This window comes from Eutrigla gurnardus, assembly GCF_963514095.1.
Source record: "Eutrigla gurnardus genome assembly, chromosome: 5".
In the NCBI taxonomy this organism is placed as follows: domain Eukaryota; kingdom Metazoa; phylum Chordata; class Actinopteri; order Perciformes; family Triglidae; genus Eutrigla; species Eutrigla gurnardus.
The window spans coordinates 8006649-8030449 of record NC_139919.1 but is presented as its reverse complement, the minus strand read 5'-3'; the positions used below and the strand labels follow the sequence as shown (position 1 = coordinate 8030449).

The 23801-nt window shown below is 45.4% G+C and overlaps 2 protein-coding genes across 2 annotated transcripts in view; both read left to right on the top strand.

Annotated features, from left to right (window-relative positions):
* Window positions 1-10618: 10618 nt before the first annotated feature.
* On the top strand, window positions 10619-13786 carry LOC311013293 (uncharacterized protein; the record flags this gene model as incomplete). Its single annotated transcript, XM_084009345.1, has 4 exons — window positions 10619-10939; window positions 11126-11206; window positions 11301-11379; window positions 11511-13786. 4 exons carry the CDS (start codon window positions 10619-10621, stop codon window positions 13784-13786), a joined length of 2757 nt encoding a protein of 918 aa, XP_083865471.1.
* A 5342-nt stretch (window positions 13787-19128) lies between these two features.
* The window catches only part of mgat4b (alpha-1,3-mannosyl-glycoprotein 4-beta-N-acetylglucosaminyltransferase B), an 86536-nt gene continuing 81863 nt past the window's right edge, over window positions 19129-23801 (top strand). Inside the window, exon 1 of the mRNA XM_084010057.1 lies at window positions 19129-19316. Within this exon, the coding sequence (XP_083866183.1) occupies window positions 19220-19316 (97 nt within the window). The 5' untranslated portion in view covers window positions 19129-19219. The remainder of the gene's footprint in view (window positions 19317-23801) is intronic.

The following is a 23801-nucleotide window of genomic DNA, read 5'->3' as shown; positions in this document are numbered from 1 at the left end:
TATGTGTACACCACACACACACTTGCATCCCACTCTTAACCTGCAGGAGGAATGTCTGTGGCCGCTGCTTTGGATAAAAGCTAAATGTAATATAATATGTTTCCATTCACAGGGAAGTGACACATTGGTACACAAGCTTCATGAAAAACAGCTTGAGCTGTTCATGTCCTTCTTGGCCTGCTTTGTTAAGGGGGAGTACTTCACAGCATTGTCACCCAGGGCTCTTGTTAATCTGGTCTTGGAGGACCACATGATTTTGCCTGCAAGAGAGATCTATGTTGGACAGGATGCAGACGCATTCAGGTCAAAGACTCCAAATCATGCTGTAAGTACTCTGTAGCATAGGAAGTATTAAATAACTGTTCTAGCCATACATTGGGAATATGTATTTATCGTGAACTTTGTCGTATTATATTTTAGTTGCTGAAGCCATTTATGGAGAAGCTAAAGACCGCTTACACAACCACTGCTGCATATATCAATCAATCAATCAATCTTTATTTATAAAGCACTTTTCATACACTGAGTGCGCAGCACAAAGTGCTTTACACAAAAATAAAAACAATAAAGTAGACACCTCCCACCCTCCATACGCACACCCACACACCCACGCACCCACATACACAGACATGCACAATACCGGCAACAGGGAGACATGGCAAGGCACTGAGAATTGAGGAAGCGCCGTCATTGGGGCCATCCACGCTGGGAGGAGTCACAGACCGTGCCACGGGGGGCACCAGTGCCAAGGCCCTCCGACCCTGACAGACAACAGCTGGTCAGGCCGAAGGGACCCGAGGACAGCACCCCCAGCAGCAGCCCGGACTCAGCTCCCAGCGTGGAGGACCCCCCTGAGGAAACTCTGGAGTAAAACCTTAAAAACTAAAGACATTAGATAGAATAAAAACCATGACAAAAGATAAATAAATGAAGTGAAACGGTTAAAAGGATAAGAATAGGTAAGATAAGAAAGAAAATTAAAAATTGTACCATAGGTAAATAAAACAAATTAAATAATTTAAGATTAATATCGTCTAAAAAAAAAATAGGCTAGAGGAACGACATAAAATATGACTACATAAGAATGGAATAAAAATGCAAATATTAGTTAAAAGCCTGATTAAAAAGGTGTGTCTTTAACCTGCCTTTAAAAATGTCAACAGTCTCTGCAGACCTGAGGTTCTCCGGCAGGCTGTTCCCCAGGTGGGGGCCGTAGTGGCTGAAAGCTGCCTCACCATGGGTTTTGGTTTTTGGTTTTGGTATCGATAAAAGGCCGGTGCCAGAGGACCTCAAGGTCCGCGAGGGTTGATATGGTAAAAGCAGTTCAGATAAGTAAGAGGGTGCAAGGCTATTAAGACATTTAAAAACCAGTAAAAGAACCTTAAAATCGATCCTGAAGCGTACGGGGAGCCAATGCAGCGATTTTAAAACTGGTGTAATGTGCTCCCGCCCTCTGGTCCTCGTCAGCACGCGTGCGGCTGAATTCTGTAGAAGTTGGAGATTTACAGTACTCTTTTTGGGAAGACCAGAGAGCAGGGCATTACAATAATCTAAACAACAGGAAATAAAAGCATGCATCAGCACCTCCGTACTGGCCTGGGAGAGAAACGGGCGGACTCTGGCTATGTTCTTAAGATGATAAAAACCTATTTTTGTCATATTTCTGATATGTGGGATAAAATTCAGCTCAGAATCAAAAATCACGCCCAGATTTTTTACTGATTGTGTTGGTTTAAGATCTTGTAGTTTTGGTAAAATTTTCTCTCTCTGGCTTTCAGGACCTATAACTAAAACCTCGGTTTTGTCCTGGTTGAGCTGTAGGAAATTCTCTGCCATCCATGACTTGATGTCTAAAATACAGTTAAAAAGGGCATCAATTGGCCCTGTGTCATCAGGAGACACAGCGATGTACAGTTGTGTATCATCAGCGTAGCTATGGAAGCTGATGCCGTGCCTCCTGATGACATCCCCAAGAGGAAGCATGTAAAGATTAAAAAGAAGTGGACCTAAAATTGACCCTTGGGGAACCCCACATCCAATTTCATGGGTTCCTGAGGAACATGTATCCATACTTACATAAAAACGTCGGTCTGTGAGATAAGAACAAAACCAGTTGAGGACAGTACCAGAGAGGCCGACCAGATGGCTGAGTCTGTTTAATAAAGTGTGGTGGTCTACTGTATCAAAAGCTGCGCTTAGATCCAGTAGAACCAACACTGTGAGCTTTTTGTTATCTAAATTCCACCTGATGTCGTTTAAAATCTTTAAAAGTGCTGTCTCGGTACTGTGGTTTCTCTTAAAACCAGATTGATGTTTCTCCAAGATGTTATTTCTGTCTAAAAAGTCATTAACTTGGTTAAAAACCAGTTTTTCTAAAATTTTACTTAAAAATGGTAAGTTGGATACAGGTCGGTAGTTATTAAAAACACTTGGATCTAAATTGCTCTTCTTCAGAAGGGGCTTCACCACCGCCGTTTTAAAGGCGCTGGGGAAGACACCCGTCTGAAGAGAGCAATTCATGATGTTTAAAAACTGTTCCTCGAAGAATCCATAAAACGATTTTAAAAGTGATGTGGGAATGGGATCTAAAAGGCAGGTTGTTGGGTTTACTTGGGAGAATACTCGACCAAGTGTCCTTGCATCAACCAGGGCAAAACTCTCCAGTGTTTCCTCAGGTAAGGACATCAGTTCAGGTGTGTTAACAGTTAAAACTTGATGGGATAAAAGGCAGGATCTGATGTCCTTGATTTTGGTTCTGAAGTGGTCTGCAAAGTTCTCACAAAGATCGTCGGTGGGTGTCATAAAAACTTCCTTTGACTCAGAACCTGTTAAAATATTGAAGGTGGAGAAGAGGAACCGGGGGTTGTTTTTATGGTTGGTGATGAGTTTTGAGAAATGGGAAATTCTTGCTTTTCTGACTGCATTATTGTAGGTTTTGAGTTGTTGACGTAAAATGTCATAGTGGACTGTCAATTTGCTTTTTCTCCATCTCCTCTCAGCACTCCTGCATTTTCTTTTTAATTCACAGATTTCGTTGTTCTTTCTCCAAGGGGGTGTAGGTTTTGTTTTTATTGTTTTCGTTAAAAGTGGAGCGACTGAGTCCAGAGTTGACTTCAGTGTCCTGTTAAAATTGTCAACAATAACGTTGCAGGGTGCAGGTAAAATATCAGCAGGAGTGCTCTGTAAAATCTCCATAAAATTTGCAGCCACTTCAAAAGTAAGGTAGCGCCTCCTCACCGTTCTCACCGGGGCCTCCTCTTGGTTAAAACTGGTGATGTTAAAAAATACACAGTAGTGGTCAGACACAGCCAGGTCGACAACAGAGGACACACCAATGGACAGGCCATGGGTTATGACCAGGTCCAGGGTGTGTCCTCTGTTGTGAGTTGGCTGTGCGACGTGCTGCTTAAAATCAAGGCAATTTAAAAGATTTAAAAACGCTCTGGATATCGGGTCCGAGGTAACATCAACGTGTAGATTAAAATCACCAGTTATTAAAATCCTGCTATAAGAGGTGTGGATAATTGAAATAAGTTCTGAAAATTCACTGATAAAAGAGCTAGAGTGATGGGGTGGTCTATAAACATTGATGCAGAGAATCGGAGGGCTGCTAAAAGTAAAGGCATGATGCTCAAATGACAAGTAACTGTTAAAAAACACTCTATTTGAGGTAAGGGGGATGTGGGCGATGGATGCTGTCCCGCCCCCTCTCCTACCCTCTCTAGTAGAAAATAAAAAATTAAAATTTGGTGGGGAAGCCTCGGTGAGAACAGCGCCAAGCCATGTCTCAGTTAAAAGAAGACAGTCTAACTTATTATCTAAAATCACATCGTTCATTAAAAAGGTTCTGTTTAAAAGAGAGCGAACATTAAAAAGTGCCATGTTGATTCTGACAGGTGGTTTGTGGACTGGAGAGGACGGTTGTTTTTTTAGTGGTCTGAGGTTGTTAAAGTTCACCGAGTGGGTATGGCAGTGTCTGATTTGATGACGGAGTGTAATGATTGCGGGGATGGGTGAAATGTTGGTCAGTCGATGAGGTCCAGGTACGGTGTTGTGGGCAGCACTACTGTCACTCCACATGGGGGCGCTAGTGACAGCAGAGGGTACAGGGCTGACCTTTGTGCACTGGGGTGAGGAGGAAGAAGAGTGAGGGCGTGACCCCGATAGTCAGTCACGTGGGGAATGCAATACAGCGTGCTGCATGTTGGCCGTGAGCATGCGACTGCCCACGTTGTTTGGGTGAATGCCGTCTCTGTTAAATAAAGAAGGGCAATCCCAAAACCGGTTAAAATTGTCGATAAAACCAATGTCGTGAGTATGGCAGATGGACAGGAGCCAGGTGTGGAGACTAAGGATCCTGCTAAAACGACCTATTCCCCGCCCCAGTGTGGGAATTGGACCCGAAATAAAAACAGACTTTCCACTACGTTTGAGCAGGTCAAAGAGGCGGATAAAGTCGGCTTTCGTCAGCTCGGAATGCTGATGGGTTGTGTCGTTAGTGCCAACGTGTACTATTATTTTGTTGACGGTCGTCGGGAGGGAGGCCAGGATATCGGGGAGCTGTTCAGTAATTGCCGGGGTCGTGGCTCCAGGATAGCACCGCATGACTGCGTTGACAAAGCGAATATTTTTAATTATGGAATCACCAACTACAAGGGCGGTGGGGGGGATGAGAGAAGGCAGCGTGGATGACTGTGGGGATTGTGGAGATTGTCGGGTCACGGCAGCCGCATCAGACAACTGAGAACCCGGTGACAGGATAAGTGACTGGCCAGGCGGGGGACGTGAGGAGCCGGTCAGAGGGGGGAACTCCTCCATGTCCTGGATGTCGAAGCCGCCCATAGACGGTCGCGGGGATGCGACATCCACCGCGGCTACTGGAGCTCGATAAGTGTGGCTGTGCTCCAATTTTGGAGGCAGCATTGATCAAAATGTAAGAAAATTTGCACTTAAAGCAATTCTTACCTTTCTGGCATTTTTACACTTTTCTTCTGTAATCTTAAAATGCTCCTAATAAGCATATGGTACACTAAAATGTAAAATAAATCCATCAGGTGTTGAAACTCATCAATGTTTAATTCTCATATATTTCTGATAAAAGTCTGACCAATCATTTTATTCCGACCAATAAACGGATTGGCCGAGGTTCCTGCCTTCATCCGTCGCAGCGTCGCCTACGCAGTCACGGCTTGCTAGTCGCGCCTCTCTAGCAGAGCGGTAGAGCGGCCTGTGAGAGAGAGCATGGACCAGCGAAGAACTGACAATGACGACCAAGCCAAGCCGCCACTTCCACCCCCAGCTGCTCCCACAGAGAAAACTATCAGCAAAAAGACGACTATTTCGCAAAAAGCTGCGTAAAAGAAAACACTTGATGAGTCGAGAGGCAGGACGCGAGTCAACATCGGCTCTGCTTTCCAGCGATGGCGGAGGCTAATGCAGCTTCATCCGGAGCTCAAAAGAGATGAGATGGTCGCGGAGCTTCTGCTGGACAACTGGTACTTTTAGTTTGCTTAAAGGAGTCATCACCTGGTTTTATACGTATCCAGCCCCCCTTGGATCGCTTTGGATCAATTCGTAAAACTTATTAGAAAAAAAAAAAAAAATTTTAATCAAACATTGAGCTTGTTCTGACCCTTTTTCGTACCGCGATTTTATCACGCGAGATTACGCGCGAGGTTTTGACTGGTCCGGATGTGCATTGTATAATATGTAATGAGGCGCGCGTTGATTCGCCGCAGGAAGGACAGAGCCGGGGGGGCTTGCCTGCATGCAGACTCCAAAACATAATGGCGGCGCTTCGGCGATTTCAGGTAGCGGACGGGGCGGGGTTGGGTGGTGAAAGAGGGGTGGGCTTATGCAAGTAGCCGCCACGGTGACGTCACCGAAGGCGCAGAATCAAAATCTCGTGCTTTAGGAATGCACACCCTTGTGTGCTATTCCTGTTCGGAAAAAGAGCAGAAGCGAAAAAACGGCGCCACTTTCAAACTCCAGCCTTTCAGGCAAGTTTCAACTGAGGTCAAACACAGATATGCATGTTTTAACAAGAGAAATTGCGATTTCCAGGTGATGACTCCTTTAATAGAGCGCAACATTACGCAACATTGCATGTGATAACGCAGCATCCAGATGCTATCAGTTATCAGAGTTACTATAGTTCTGTAATACTGGTAATGCTGGTAACGAACCTGGCTGTGTCCAGTCTGTTTGTTTACACTACCGGCGACGTTAGCTTCAGCGTTAGCATCAGCGCTAACGTCGTCTCATAGTAGTTGTAGTAGTAGTAGTAGTAGTAGTAGTAGTATAGTTTAAACAAACTGTCACAGCCTGGTTTATTTACACTACCAATGACGTTAGCCTCAACGTTAGCATCAGCGCTAACGTCGTCTCATAATAGTAGTAGTAGTAGTAGTAGTAGTATAAGTAGTAGTATAGTTTAAACAAACTGTCACAGCCTGGTTTATTTACACTACCAATGACGTTAGCCTCAACGTTAGCATCAGCGCTAACGTCTCATAATAGTAGTAGTAGTAGTAGTAGTATAAGTAGTAGTATAGTTTAAACAAACTGTCACAGCCTGGTTTGTTAACACTACCAATGACGTTAGCTTCCGCGTTAGCATCAGCCTGGGGAGCATACGTCAGTCCGACGGCCCAAAAGTCCGACAGCCCATCTCTCCGACTACCCATTAATTCGACTTTTCTAGCCCCATTGGCCCGACTGCCCATTGCTCCAACCAAAATAATCTCTGTATTCCGACCAGGGCTAAATCCGACCATCCAGAATTCCGATTTTGGACCGAACCGGCTCTGGGTCAGTTTGGAAAGGCTCGAGGCGAAGGAGATTCACATTCATGGTTTAAATGTTTGCCTCTTTTTGACCATCACTGGCCGCGTTTCCCAGATTCGATCGTTCTTAAGGACTTAAGAAGACTCTTAAGAAGGGTTCGGCTAAGAAGGAGCGCTAAGATACGGGTGTTTCCCAGACGCGTTCTTAACTGCCTTCTTAGGAGAACCTTAAGATCAAGCCAAAGAAGCTTCTTAAGAAGCTCTTAGTGGGAGCTGTCCACCGCGGTGGTGCTGAAACTGAATCAATGGATGCCAGGTAAATCGATCACCCACCTCTTTATCAGCGCATAAGTCACACACAGCGCCCCGTGGTCCCCCCGACACAGGTGCAATTAGGCTACACATGTATCGGGTGCGGGTGGGTGGGGAGGGGGTTGTGTGTGTGCCAGCAGGTGTATCCAAGTAGTAATCAAGCCCATTAGTGCATATATACCCCCGTGGATATAGGCACACACATGTGAGAATGGAAGAAAGCAGCAGCAAGCGAACCAAGCGGGCACCGGCGTTCACCGCGGAGGAGATGGGCGTAGTGCTTCCTACCGATCCAGCATGGATCCACCAGGGAGGGATTGTGGATTGGAACGAGGGTGCCATCCACCACACCGATCACCCGGGGGATCTCAGCCACTGCGTGGAACCCTTGGTGGACCTGGCGGACCTCGTCTCGTGTGGTGGGCATCTTTATGTGGGTCCGGGCATGACGCAGGAGAATCGGTGTCACAGCTGCCACACTCCGTGACACCGATGCCTTGCTGAGGCCGGTGCCGTCCCCCACCACCTCAAGGAAGCTCCCCACTGCGTAAAAACGCAGCGCAGACAGGAGCTGAACCTCAGGGCTGAGGGCAAAGTTGCAGCGGGTTGCTCTCTGCATGTGTGGAGACAACAGAGTGATCAGCCGTTGGATCTCCGCACGGGGCAGCCGGTACTTTGCCTGGACAGCCCGGTCTGACAGCACGTCCAGTGGGGAGAAGTGCTGACGCACGTAAGCATTTATATAAACTGTCTGGCTTCGCGCACGGCGACGCTGTTGGTTCGCAGCGAGAATGTGCTGTATTGCAGCCATGGTTTCTCACACGCGCGGACTTTGGCAACGCCTTTATATAGAGTAGCAGGTGGAGCCTCTCTGGATGAGGTTCAGCTGAGTTCAATTACATCTGTTTCCTTGATATCTGTGAAATTCCACAGGGTTGTTGATGTGTTTTTATGTGTAGTACTATAAACTCATATATGCAGATGTGTGTGGAAAACTTAAACGTGTAATTCAATGAAACGTTTTTTTTTTTTTTTAGCGCATTACAACATTGAGAATTGTTTGTTTATTATTTCGAAAAGTGGAGAATATAAATTTCCCTGACACGGCTTGATCACTGAGCATTTCGTCGCTAAGAAGGCTGTTAAGAGTGGGTCAGCTCAATCTTACGTTTCCTTCTTAGTGAAAGATCTTCTTAGGCTAAGAGCGACTCTGGGAAACACATCCTTCTTTCACAGCGTTCTTAAGAGCGCTCCAAAGACGATCTTAGCACTTAAGAGCTTCTTAACGAATCTGGGAAACGGGGCCAATTTCTTTGACTTGTAATAGCCTATAGCCTTTTTTGATACAAATTAAGTGATTAATGTGCATTGGAGGTCCTGAAAGAAAAACAAAACAACAGTGCTGTCCATGGTGCTGACCGGCCTCCATGACGATGCGTCGCAACAGGGCTCTGGGTCAGAGAGGCTTATGTATTTGCCACTTTCTTTTATTTTTGGCACCTGATTCTCTGTTTGTGTACACTTTTGTTATCGTGCTTATGACACGCACTGTCCATTGTTTCCCGCAGGAGATTTTTCAGCAGCGGTGGTGTGGTCCCCGAAATTTTTTTGTACCCTTTACATTGGAATGCATGAATCTGGTGCACTTTGAGAGGAGAATATGCACTTAAATCCTATTCAAACAGTCCTGTGTATTACTGTGTGTTGTACCAGCCTTTTAACCTCTGAGCCCTAAGCCATTTTTGAGATGTTTTGGTTCGCCTGGATTTATTCTCTTATTAAGATTGCATTCATCACCCTTATAATGCATAGCTGTCAAGCTATCATTTATTTGGGTCACAACCTGGACTATCAGAATATGTGTGCTGCAGTGATGTCGTTTGAATGTAGGAAATTATCAATTAGACAGTAAAAAAAAAAAAAAAAGCAAATAATATCTCACAATTATTTATTGATATGACACAAAAAAGGCAAATTGATTTAGCTTGTCATTGCTTAAAACACTTCTTCTTAGTCTTGGGAGCCAAAAAGTGATGAGAAAATTATAAAATAAATATAAGTTATACATAATAGAAACTATTCATGATCTTTTAAGAAGTCCTTAGGTTTTTTCCCTGCATTTATGCTAATGACCACATGCTTACAGGCGATTAGCATAAATCCCTAACTAAAATACGCGATGAAAACGGATTTTATATGGCAATAAAGAACAACATCGGATCTAACAGTATGGATTCATTTTTCAAAGTTCCCGAAAATACCTAGGCTATAAATTCCTGACTGGATATAAGCTCCTGTAAAGGCTATGAGTGATCCCAAAAAGAGCGACAACACGCACACACACACATAGGCCTACACACACACACACAATACTAGAGGAAAAACGGCACGGAGGTTGCGGTTTATAGATACAATAAAATGATTGGGCTCAGAGGGTTTTTAACACTGGTGGTCATGTAGCGACACATTTTAGCAACTTACTTTCTCTATCTCTCTCTGTCTGTCTCTCTGTCTGTCTCACTCTTTCCTTCTTTCTTCGATCTTCCGCTTCACTCGCTACTGCTAGAATCAATGTAACTTTGCAACCGTGTAGGGTAGCCTACTGCCAACAACTGCCACACTCGCTGTGTATTTTTCTTCTTTGATGTTGGTTACGTGACGATGTGCCGCGTGCTGCGCAATTGACGTTACGCGCTGTACATTTTCTAAAAGGAGCTACGTAAAAAAAACAAAACATTTTTTTTTTTTTTTAAGGATTTTTATTGCAGCGGCGGAGAAAGTGTTTCCCCCACGTTCACACACGTGTGTGAACGTGGGGGAAACACTGCTTTCCATTGTTACGGTTAATGTCAAGGCAGCAAAGGGCAGCCATATTATACAAACGTATGCTCTGCTGGATCCTGGGTCTACTGCCACCTTCTGCTCAGAGGAGCTCATGACGCGTCTCAATCTAAGAGGAAAGAGGACACGCATACTTCTGCGCACCATGAATCAGGAAACATCAGTCCCAGTGCATGTCATATCAGGATTGGAAGTTTCAGCACTGGACAGCGACAAATTCTTCCATCTTCCTGACACCTTGACTCAAAAGGACATGCCAGTAACCAGTAGCAGCATCCCCAAGCAAAGTGTGAAGAATGCTTCACACCTATTAGAACCTTGGGAGGTAATAAATGGCCAAAATGGGGGTCCCTATGCAGTTAAAACACTTTTAGGGTGGGTAGTAAATGGGCCATTGAGAAGTGCTGCTGGTACTGGAGGAAGTGCAACAGTCAATAGGATCTCTGTTGCGAGTCTGGAAAGGCTGCTAATCTTGCAGTACAACCAGGACTTCCAGGAAAATGCATCAGAGGAAAGGACAGAAATGTCTGTCGAGGACAAAGCTTTCCTACGCATGGCGAATGAGGCAGTACTGGAGAATGGCCACTACAGTTTGAGACTGCCCTTCAGGAAAGCAAATGTGCACATGCCAAGCAATAGGCAAATGGCAGAACAGCGTCTGTATAGCCTGAAAAAGGAAAATGTTAAAGAATGAGCAGTTCAAACAGGAATACACAGCATTTCTCACTGACATCCTTGAGAACTATGCTGAGGAAATCCCACAGGAGGAACTCATGCAACCACCAGGAACAACCTGGTTTTTGCCACATCATGGGGTTTACCACCCTAAGAAGAAAAAGCTCAGAGTGGTGTTCGACTGTGCGGTGTCATTCCAAGGTGTGTCACTCAACACTGAACTACTACAGGGTCCAGACCTCACCAACTCTCTCCTTGGGGTCATCATGAGATTTCGCAAAGAGCCCATTGGAATCATGGCTGACATCAAATCAATGTTCCATCAGGTCAGAGTGGCAAAGTCTGATGTGGACTACCTGCGATTCCTTTGGTGGCCACAAGGTGACACTAGTCAGACCCCAAAAGAACACCGTATGCTTGTACACATCTTTGGCGCTGTCTCTTCCCCAAGCATTGCAACCTATGCTCTTCAAAAAACTGCCACTGACAATGAAAGCTGCTTCCCCCCGCAGGTAACAGAGACCATCAGGCACAACTTCTATGTTGACGACTGTGGTAGGTCAGTGTCCAGAGTGTCCGATGCCATCCAGCTGGTAAGAGATCTCACTGCATTGTGCAACAAAGGTGGGTTCCAGCTAACTCAGTGGGTGAGCAATAGTCGTGCAGTGCTGTCATCCATTCCCAAAGAACACAGATCCAAAGACATTAAGTCACTTGATCTTGACAAAGACAACCTGCCAGTTGAAAGAGCATTGGGACTACAATGGTGTGTAGACTCGGATAGCTTTCAATTCAACATCAACCTAAGCCAAAAGCCACATACACGCAGAGGCATACTGTCTGTTGTCAGCTCTATCTTTGACCCACTCGGCTTTCTTGCTCCTCTCATTCTTCCAGCCAAGCAGCTGCTACAGGAGCTCTGTCAGGCGGGCTTTGGATGGGATGAGCCTTTGCCACAGGCGATATCAAGGCAATGGATGGAATGGACCAGTAGCCTGGAGATGATCAAAGGCTTCAGAGTGCAGCGATGTCTGAAACCAGAGGGCTTCGGAATGGCCAGGTGTGCCGAACTGCATCATTTTGCGGACGCCAGTGAGAGTGGCTATGGCTCTGTGAGCTACATCAGACAGGTGAACCAGAAAAATGTTGTGCATGTCACCTTTGTGCTTGGCAAGTCTAGAGTACTACCCTTAAAGAACATCACAGTGCCAAGACTAGAGCTGGCGGCAGCTGCTCTGTCAGTCAAAGTGGACAGAATGCTGAGGAAAGAATTACACCTTGATTTAGAGCCCTCTGTGTTCTGGACAGATAGCCAAACCGTGCTTAAGTACATTGCCAATAACCAAGCTAGGTTTAAAACCTATGTGGCAAACAGGGTCTCATTTATACGAGACAACACAGAGTTGTCTCAGTGGAGATATGTAGGCAGCAAAGACAACCCTGCTGACGACTCATCCAGAGGGTTGAATTCCAGAAAGTTCATGGAGCAGAAGAGATGGATTCATGCACCTGAGTTTCTATGGAAACCAGTGGAAAGTTGGCCAGTAGTGCAGGCACTGGGCCCCATGCTTCAGGATGATCCAGAGGTTAGGAAAACCACTACAGTGTTCACAACCATGGTGAAATCTAGAACCCCTACTGACCAGCTTATTCTGTATTTCTCAAACTGGATCAGCCTTTTAAAGGCTGTAGCTTGGTACCTCAAGCTGAAGAGAAATTTGATACTGAAAGTGAAAAAAGGAAAAGAGTTCGCCCCACTCGCCCACTCCGACAGGTCACAGTCAAGCCAAAAGGTGGTAGACGTAAAGCCCCGTGTTGAACAGCACCTAACAGTGAGAGACCTAACGGATGCAGAAAGAGCAGTTGTCATGTACAGTCAGAGACAAGCTTTCTCTAATGAATTCTCAACGTTGCAGATGACGCCTCCCAGAGTATCCTACAGCAGTAAGCTGTGCAGGCTCGATCCTGTACTGGATGATGGCCTACTGAGGGTAGGTGGCAGACTACACAGATCCACAATGCCAGAGGACACTAAACACCCCTGCATCTTGCCCACAGATTCACACATCTCAGTGCTGCTGTTATGTCACATTCATGAACGCAATGGACACAGTGGCAGAAACCACATGCTCTCAGAGCTCCATAAGAGGTACTGGATTAAAAAAGGCAACTCAGTAGCTAGAAAGGTGCTCTCCAAATGTGTCACATGCCGCCGTGTGAGAGGCAAAGTAGGTCAGCAGAAAATGGCAGACTTGCCGGTGGAAAGAATCCTACCTGACCTCCCACCCTTTACAAATGTTGGACTGGACTACTTCGGCCCGATTGAGGTGAGGCGAGGGAGAAGCACCATCAAAAGGTATGGAGTAATCTTTACTTGTATGTCCAGCAGAGCTATTCATCTGGAAATTGCTTATACTTTGGACACAGACTCATGTATTCATGCTTTGAGGAGATTTGTGTGCAGGAGAGGCCAAGTCAAGCACATCAGGTCTGACAATGGGACGAACCTGGTGGGTGCACATGCAGAGCTGAAGAGGGCCCTGATGTCCCTCAATCAGAAGAAAATTCAGGATGCCCTGCTTCCTGATGGTGTTGAATGGAGTTTTAACCCACCAGCTGCATCACACCATGGTGGAGTCTGGGAAAGACTCATCCGATCCATCCGGCAGGTGCTCAACTCCACTCTGCACCAGCAAACCACTGATGACGAAGGCCTTCATACCCTGTTCTGTGAGGTGGAGGCAATCCTGAACAGTCGCCCCCTCTCCACAGTGTCCTCAGACCCCCATGACCTGGAACCGCTGACCCCCAATCATCTCCTTTTGTTGAAGACAATGCCCACTCTGCCCCCTGGAGTCTTCCAGCAGTCCGACATCTATGCCAAGCGCCGCTGGAAACAGGTCCAGTACATGGCTGATCTATTCTGGCTCAGATGGACGAAGGAATACCTTCTTCTGCTCCAAGAGAGGCAGAAATGGACGGGCAAGAAGAAAAACTTCAACGTCGGAGACATTGTCCTGGTGGTCGATCCCATAGCTCCACGAGGGTCCTGGCCATTAGGAAGAGTCCTGGAGACCACATTAGATGCAAGAGGCCTGGTCAGGTCTGTGAAGTTGAAGACCAAGACGTCAGTCCTTGAGAGGCCCATTACCAAGCTGTGCCGGATTCCTTGAGGGTGACGATGAATCCTGCTGAGGAAACCCAATGATGTCTGTCCCTTAACACCAACAGGGAAGTAGAATTAATTCATTTCATTTGATTTACATACTTACCTTATTGATAATTGCCCTATTTGGCTCATTATTGTTATGCATATTTAACTGAAACTTTATCACTTGGCTCCTTTTTTTGTATGTTGTAAAATAATTGATTCTTGGAGAACAATTAGGGGCCGGTGTGTAGGAGCCACATTTAAGTTTATTTGGATTGAACTTAATATCTCTTGTTTTCTGCACTTTTGAGCTTGCGCCCCCTTTAGGTGGTGAATGGTGCCACCTCAAGGAAACCATAAAGGGATGCCAATTGCGCATGACTGGAGGAGAGCAGGCCGCAGAATACAGTCATTGACCTCGCTCAACAAACAATACATCGCAATACATTACAACAATCCCGTTACATTTTGCATCCCACGGCATTTTTGTTTGTGTATTATTTTACTTTGTAATAAAAACGGCAACAACTCCGGACAAAACCATCTCACGTGGATTATTTCGGGTGTGAGTCAGACACTGCAAACCTGCCTTCTCACCTGGTCAAAACAGATAGGACTGGGGCTACAGGAAAAGCCAAAACCTGTTTTTGCCAGTACATTACTAATTGTGCGTGTATATTACTGTACCTAAGGTTCAGGGTGAGAACCCTGTCTTAAGGCTTGATTATGCTTCCGCGTAGTGATAACGCAACGGCAACGCAACGGCAACGCAGTTGCTTGGAGACAGTGATGGTTCTGCGTTGGGTTTACGTGTCGAAATGCAATTCAAAGCCACACCGGTAAAGGGCGCTATGGTTTTTGTAAAGACTGACCGACCGACCGACCGAGACTCTTGGCGTATATCATCGTAAGCTTCGTTATAGCGTATTTGTTTACTTTCCGGCTTTAAACGTCCACAATTTTTCAGAACTTGGTGTTTTATTTCTTTGTGCAAAAGCGAGAAGGTGAAAACAATAAAACGAGGTGAAAACAATAAAAGTAGCCTTTTAAAAGTTTAAATGGCGGTGTTTATGAGTGGAAACCGGATAGCGGTCTCCAGCGGATGTAGTTAGCGGACCAATCACAGCCAAAGCCGCTGCGTTGGTGTTGCGTTGGCGTTGCGTCGCCTCGACGCGCGTCGAGGATTTTTGGGAGGCACACGTCAGGCCCTTGCGTTGACGTAAGGGGGGTCCGCAAGCTCCCTTGCGTTGTGTCGACGCGGAAGCATAATCCAGCCTTTATGGGGGGGAGTGTGACGGCTTCAGAGCTGGCCATGTCTGTTTCTTGTGCTGGCTGTTGCCTTGTTCTTCCAGGTGGGTGGAGCTGTTGTTGGGAGATGCAGTTCACCTGACAGCTAAGGAGGCTATTTAAGCAGACCTGCTGCTGATGATCTCTCTCTTCCCCTGGCCTGCCGACTGACAGCATTTGTTTGTTTAGTTTGCATAGTATGTTGTCTTATTTTGTTTACTTTATTTAATTAAAATATCTTTAACTCCTTCTAGACTGTGTGGTCTCCCTTTTTGTCACTGACTTTGAGCCAGGTTGTGACAAATATTTTATGGTAAAAGAAACATCTCAAATAGCAATAACTGTCTAGGGTAATATATGATTCTCACTCTCATCCATCAAGTTCAGAGGCTATAGGGAATACACTCCGACCTGTAAACTCTGATGTCATGCAGAACGCAATACTTCAAAGGAAAAACACAATGCAATAATACAAACACAGGATCTACATTTTAGAAAAATGTATTCACAAGTATGCAGGAGAAACACATTCACCATTAATGAAAACAACAAATAGAAACCCTGGGTAGTGATAGTTTGTCCCTCAGACTATCTAATTTTGAGTGCACTCTTAGTTTCGTTTCGTTGGCGCGCTTTAGTTGGAGCTCATGATGGAAACCTTTTATAACGGTACCTCCGTGTGTCGGTGAAATCAGCGGGACCCGGCCGCAGCTGATGAATGGCACCTTCGTCGCGGTCGCAACCGTCTCCGTCCGCAGCAGCTCGCAGCGACGAAGCTCCGTCTCCCTCGGCAGCAGCGAAGCAGCCTTCGTCGGCGATACTCTCCTAGACGACCCGGCGAAGCTCCTCCCGTCCGCGCAGACGGTGTCTCCTCTCGACAATGACCGTGTCGTTAGCCTAGCTCCTGCTAGCTAACTTAGCCGAACTTGCTTCGTGTCCTCTAAACAAACGCGGCAGGGAAAAGTCCAACTCCGCCACGCAACGCGTTTTCCGACAACAGTTCACGGTCCGATGAGGAAACGGACAAAACCACGACACTGACAAAACCCACAGTCCAACACCAAAACAGTCCAATACTAACGGACGCCATTTCACGTTGCTCCTTCTTCTTCTCCCCGGAAATCCGTAGCTCTGAGGTCATGAACTCACACCCGTAACGAACGTAATAAGAATTACTTTTTTTAACTTCTTCTTAAAGCATTCAAACCCATGAAATTATATTTTTAATATCACCCATTTTAAACATAAATCATTTAAATATCAAATTATTATTTATGTAACTTTTAACCTCACCATTACGACTGCTGTTTTATCTGTAACTTATTCCCATGAAAACAATGAAATAAATACATCTGATATTTATCAGAGTATTACATGAGTGTGAATGGTTGTCTGTCTCTACATGTCGGCCCTGTGACAGACTGGCATCCTGTCCAGGGCTCCAGCCCCCCCGCGACCCTGAATACAGGATAAGCGGTAGACAATGGGTGGATGGATGGATTATTATTATTATTATTATTATTATTATTATTATTATTATTATTATCATTATTATCATTTTTATTAATACTCATAAAGTAATTTAAGAACCATGACGTCCTTAACCCTGCATTATTATTATTCAATAGTTGTTTCTTGCCATTATGATTTTTAGAATTATTAAAATAATTGAAAATAATGAACCACTACCTCCTCAGCCCTATAGATGGAGCTCGATTTCCAGTTAACTAGAGTGTGATCACTATTTAAAAGCAACGAGAAATTTCAGAAAATAATTGCCTTTGTGTTGCAGAAAGTATGTTTTGGATTTGTTCTGCAGGTTGGGAACCAGAACCAGAATTCCTTTATTGTCCCTCAACGGGGAAATTTGTTTGCCACAGCAGCCAAAGGACAGAATGTTACAAAAAAATAAACCAAAACACAATAATAATAACAATATAAAAATGAACATATAATTTAAAAAGGTAAGAAATAGAATAGACTTGTATATAAACATGATATTGTACATAAATGAACAGCAGTGAATTTGTTTTTATTTACAATATAGAGTGCAGAATGAGGTCTATTGGGAGCAGTGCTGATTGTAGAGTCTGACAGCAGCAGGAAGGAAGGACCTGCGATACCTCTCCTTCACACACTTGGGGTGTATCAGTCTATCACTGAAGGAGCTGACCAGTGTGGTGATAGTGACCTGCAGGGGGTGGGACTCCTTCACCAGCAGCGATGACAGCTTGTCCATCATCCTGCTCTCTCCCACCACCTGCACGGGGTCAAGAGGGCATCCCAGGATGGAGCTGGCCTCCTTGATAAGTTTGTCAAGTCTCTTCCTGTCTGCTGCCGAGATGCTGCTGCTCCAGCAGACTACACCATAGAAAATGGCTGATGCCACCACAGAGTCATAGAAAGTGGTCAGGAATGCCCCCTGCAGCTTCCTCAGCAGATGGAGTCTGCTCTGACCGACGTCAATAGATATCATATCATGTTATCATCATGTTATCTAACACTGTGAGGCAAAACGTATTGACTGACTGACTCATAGTGAATCCAAAACTGATGTTTTTCTGTATTTATCAGTTAAAATGCTCAGATTTAACTTTGCTTTGAACTCAGGCTGTTTTCTTTCTGACCACCAGGTGGAGATGCAGGCTGCATTCAACATGCCTGGATTCTCTGTAAACTGCCAAGAATGAATAAATCTGACCTTTAAGTTGATCAGCTGACCTGAACACAGTTATGACTGAATTCACATTAAACACTGACTGAAAACAGAAGAAAAACTCCTTTCTTTATTACTTTTTAATCGCACACAACACTGGCAGGGAAGAAAAACATGTCAATAAAGTCAAATAAAGGAAACAACAGCTGTTCTCATGATTAAAGTTTAAAAACAAAGAGAATGCAGAACGAATGAAAGCAGCAGAGGATGATGGGAAACAATCGGATGTGTCATTTGTCAAATCCGTGACATGAAGATGATTTATTATTTGCTATTAAATATTTTGAACCCCCAGAAAATCCAGAATTAGATTGTTTTTGAGTTGATTGGTTAAAGGAATAGTTCAACTTGTTTCTCTGTCTGAGGGTGAGACATTGAGACGGACAGTCTCACGCCTTGTCCATAACCTAACTAAGGTTTATTGTAAAAAAACGACCGTGTTTGAATGAGCTCAAACACATTTTTTATGTATATAATAATAGTGAAATATAAAAGTAAGTAAGAGTAAAATATTTCCGTTAACTTACAGGGTTAAACAGCTATTTGGCAAAAATATGAGATTCAAAGGGTCAGCTGGTTTCTATCTGGTCTCAGATATGTTTAAGTTAAGTTTGAAGCACAAAAAAAGAAAAGCCTTGTAAGACTTCATCACTAATATACAGCCTCTTATTATTTCTAAACCTGCATTCTGTCAGTCAGACCTCAACAGCAGTGACCAATTTACAGCAGAGAGGCATGAGAGTTGAAATGAAACGCCCCTTTTGTGTCACTATTTCTAACTTTACAACTCTCTATTAACTGCCGTAGCAACGGTAACCGAGGGGGCGGGGCTTAGCGAATAGCCAAGCAGAAACACAAGACATGATTGGTGGAGCAGAACTTTTATTTGTTGCTCTTTCACATCTGTAACGACAAACAAATCAAACGCACTTCAACACAAGCAACATAATAACAAGACTTACATTAACAATGGAATCATCTTAAACCAAATAAATAATTATTTTACTCATTTATTCGTCTTGATTTCTTAACTCAAATCATTTTGTTCCTAATCTATCCTCTATTGAATTTGCTGTCTCGTGAGATTAATTTTAGAATCTGGCTCTATGTATCTTTTCAGCACATTTTCACTTTCTCTCTCTCTCCTCCCTCTCTCCCAGTGTCTCTCTACCTGTTTGTGTCTCCTCCCCTCCCTCTCTCTGTCTCCCTCTGTCTCTCTCCCTTCAGTCTCGCTGCCGCTGCTCAGACGGCAACAGCTTCGCCCGTCTCTGTCTCCGCCTCACACCGTCTCTCTCTCTCTCTCTCTCTCTCTCTCTCTCTCTCTCTCTCTCTCTCTCTCTCTACCTCTCTACCTGCCTCCCCCTCACTCCCTCCCTCCCTCCCTCCATCCCTCCCTCCGCCAGTCCCTCTCCTCCCCCCTCTCGGTGCGGACATGCTCCCGGGGCTCCGGAGATGAGGCTCCGAAATGTCTCCTTCCTGACGGTCTTGTTGTTCGGGCTGTGCGGGCTGGTCTCCCTGTCCTGGTACACCGCCTTCAGCAGCTCCAGAGGTAAGACCCGATCCCGGTGCGTCCCGGTGTGTTGGTGAGTGTCACGCTGCACACGCCGGTGTGAAGAGCGGGGCTCGTCACACAGAGGTCGGCTTGTATGTTGTTGCAGCTCCGCTTTGTGTTGTGCATGTTGCAGAAAGCGACGTGGTGGTGTTGGTGCTGGTGTGAGGAGGGCTGCGGGCTTCAGACGGTCTGGAGGTAAAAGGGGGCGCTCGGTTTGTGATGCACCACATGCCAGCTAAGAGGAGAGGGTCTACATGAAGGGGGCTTGGTTCGATTTCTGTTGCAGAAATAACACATGGTGTGAGCGTTGAGGTAGAGAAGGGAGCGCTTGATTTGTGATGTTTTACGTGTCAGCTAAGGGGAGAGGGTCTAATTGGAGGAGAGACAAGGAGAAGGAGATAGGGGGAGGTTGGCTGGTTTTGTTGCAGAGATACACAAGATGCTTGTGCATGTGAAGCTCCAGCAGTGAGGTAGTGAAGGGAGTGCTTGATTTGTGATGCACCACAGCAGGAGAAGGTCTAGATAGTAGTCATAGTAGTGAAGTGCTTTTATTTATTCAGATGTTTTAGTTGTATGTCTATGTACATCTATGTGTGTGTGTGTGTGTGTGTGTGTGTGTGTGTGTGTGTGTGTGTGTGTATTGAGTCAAGGAGTCAAAATCCTTGTGTGTTCACACTGACTTGGCCAATAAAGCTGATTCTGATGCAGAAGAAGAGGGGAAGGGTTATTTTGACTTGGTGGCAACTCCACGTTGCTTTCTATACATGGTACCGTGCAAGTGAGAGGAAGCTCCACTTTATGAGGTAACCAGGGGAGCGCTTGGTTTGTCACGCATCACATGCCAGCAACGAGGGGAGGGTCTCGGTGGAGAGGATGTGGGGATGTTGGCCGATGTTGTTGCAGAGAAAAACACAAGACGTGTGACTCCTGAGGTACTGAAGGGAGTGCTTGGTTTGTGATGCTTTACATGCCAGCTAAGGGGAGAGGGTCTAATTGGAGGAAAGACATGGAGAAGGAGATTTTGGGGGGGGGGGGGGGGGGGGGGCTTGACATACTGAAGGGAGAGCTTGATCTGTGATCCACAGCTAAGAAGAGAAGGTCTAGATGGAGAAGAAGAGAGGAAGGGTTTGTTTGATTTTATGGCAACTGCACCTTGTGCTTTCTATAAATGATCCCATGCATCTGAAGGTAATCAGGGGAGCGCTTGGTTTGTTATGCATTACATACCACCAATGAGGAGAGGATTTATATGGAGGGGGATATGGGGATGTTGGTGGATGGATTTTGTTGCAGAGAAAAACACAAGATGTTTGTGCAGGTGAAGCTCCACCCGTGAGGTTATTAAGGGAGCACTTGATTTGTGATTCATGACATGCCAACTGGAGGAAGAGGAGGGTGTCTGTATGGAGATGGTTGGTTTGATTTTTGTTTCAGTAAAAAACAAACACATGAGAAATGTCAACTGAGGTACTGAAGGGAGCGCTTGATTTGTGATCTGCCACAGCTAATACGCAAGGGTCTAGACAGAGAAGAAGAGAGGATGGGTGGGCTTGATTTAGTTGCAGATTCACTTTGTACTTTGATAGAATAAAGAATAAAATGTGGCTGTGTGTGAGTGGAAGCTCCTCTATGAGGTAATCAGAGGAGCGCTTGGTTTGTTTGCCAGCTGGGTGTCCAGATGGAAGTTGGTTCAATGCCACTTTGTCACGGGTGCAGGATGAAAAACACAAAAGGTTGGTACAAGGGAAGGTGCTGCTCTTGAGGTTTAGAAGGGAGCGCTTGGTTTGACCCTGAGCCCAGCTAAGGTGGCCAAGTCAAGAAAATGAGGAGGGGTTGGCTTCATTTTGTAGCATCTCCACTTTGCAGACGCAGAGGAACATGATGCTTCATGTGCTTGGAGGGGGAAGCAAACATGGTTTGTGATGCAGTGCATGGCAGCCGAGTGGGTCAAGATGTCGAAGGGGGGGGGCTTTGATTTGGCTGCAGCTTGTTGGTACTTGTTGCAGAAAAGTAAACTCTTCTGAGGTCATTAAGGTTGTGGTTTGATTTCAGTACTCAGAGGAGCGCTTGGTTTGTGGTGCCCCACAATGTAGAGAAGAGTTCTGGATGATAATTATACAACTATAATGGAACCACACCTATTTAGACAAAGTGACAGCTTGTCAATCTTGTTAAGCATGAATAAAAGGATTTAACCTGAAACCATGGACTTGGTGGGCTAGTTTCCCCACGCGACAACACTTTATCTCGGATAGCCAAAGTCAGCCAATCCTTTTTTGCAATGCCATTGGATGTGAAGGCAGCTAAAGGGAGCGCTTGGTTTGCAATGCGTTACATGCATAGGTGTGAGAGGATGATTTTTTGTGTTGTACAGAAGGATAAATTAATTGCATGTGAAGGGGTGCTCCGTTTCATTAAGGGTGATCAAGGGGGCGCTTGTTTTGTGTTGGAAATACATGCCAGATACGGGAGATGGAGAGACCAGAGAGGTGGGGTTGTTTATTTATTTTTTCCAGTTACACTTTGAACAAAGCAAAGCCGCTGTACATGAAAGGAAAGCTCCAGGTCATGATGTCATCAAGGGAGCACTTGGTTTGTTGCGCCGCAAGGAGAGAGGATGCTAAATGCATAAGATGAGGGGAGGCATTGCAGCATGCAGCTGTCTTTTACACAAACTTCTGACTGTGGACGGACAGCAGCATGAGCAGCTCCAAGCGTGATAAAGGGAGCGCTTGGTTAGTGATGCCTTACAGGCTTGGAGGGAGGTGACGGAAGAGACATCTCCAGATTTCCAGCAGTCTGTTGAAAAGAAGTGAGGATGTTGAAGTAGTTTTGGACTTGAAAGATAAGGAGAGCACTTGGTTTGTGATGCATGTCTGCCAGAGGAGAGTGGCTGCTGGGGATGGAGTGTCTGCAGCTGCTCCAGAGGAGAGTAGGGGAGCGCTTGGTTTTTGATGTGATACTGAGTTGTGGGTGAGTTTACACTCAGTCAGGTGAAGTGACCCTTGAGCAAAATGGCACGTTTTAATTTACGACCCATAACAGGCCTGGAAGAGGGCAGAAAGTGAGGAGGTTAACACACAGGTAATCTGCACTTTCGGCTGTCCCAGGAATAAGGGAGCGCTTGGTTTATGGTGTGTAACGGGGTTGGCAGGGAGGTTTACATTGTTTTGTTGCAGTGTTCAGCTGTTTTGCATGAAGCGGTGATGCAGGAACAAGGTAAGTTTGTGTGTGTGTGTGTGTGTGTGTGTGTGTGTGTGTGTGTGTGTGTGTTTCCCCCTCTGAAGAGCTGCAGGCTCAGCTGTCGGATCCAAGGGAGCGCTTGGTTTGAGACTCCTTACAGGCCTAAGAGTGGAGGTGGAAGTGGTGGGATGGATGAGGAAGAGCAGATTCATGCAGCTGTTCGTTTTGAATAATTGCCTGCTGCAGAAACACAGCTTAAAAAAGGAGTGCTTGTTTTGTGATTCATCACACAGCAGGGGAGCGGCGTACAGCTGCTGTGGAGCAGATGACGCCTGGGGTCCCGGTCTGCTGTGCTCGCCGTGTTTTTGGCGGGCAGGTGGAGAAGATGCGTCTCCTGAGGAAAAAGGGGCGCTTGGTTTGTGATACATTTGGTGCCAGATGAGAGAGGGGGTTTTGTTCTAGTTTACATAAAGTTAGACTGAGAAACACTAACGGTCTGGAGGCTCAGCAGCTTTATAAGGGGAGCGCTTGATTTTAAACACACTACACACCAGTAGGGGGGAATCTGGAGGCAATGTTGCTAATAAAATAATCAAATCTGCAATGATTTAGCTCCCTTCATGGACTCAGAGAGGCTCACAGAGAAAATGAGTGGTGAGGTGCTGATAATCATGATCGATCATATCACACCTGCAGAAGTTCTCATGGCAGACGCTGGCGTGGAACCTCATTACCTCTGCAGATCGATTCAGAAAGCTGCTGGGTAAAGCAGCGGCGTCCCTCAGAGGACCTTTACAGTTTATGAACGCAGCTGCATCACACATTGTGGCCCTGTTGCGAGACAAAACAAACAAACCCTTTGCATGCAGGAGACTCTGATCTCCTCTGCTTGTGGACTCCAGCATGAACTCAGAAACACTCACCTCCATTTACATTTGGAATTTCGCCATTTTGTTCTCCGTTCTCTCTCATCACGTCCCTCTTTCTGGGACGATTTACGGCTCGTCAACCTGTTTGTTCTCACTGCTTGATCAATTGTTCAGAAAAGGAATGATGTTGCTGATATTTAGCAGAGATGTAGAGGATTTGGGTACAAATTGGCAATCGATTCAACGAGTAAATGAATTGCCACATATTCTGATATTTGATTAATTGGTTTGAGTAGTTCTTTAAGAAAAAGAAGAGAACATTCTCTGGTTCCAGCTTCTTAAATGTGTTCTGGTTTCTTAACCCTTCTAAACTCCATATCTTTGGTTTGTGGACAACAAAAGACACTTCTGATCGGCATTTTTCATTTTC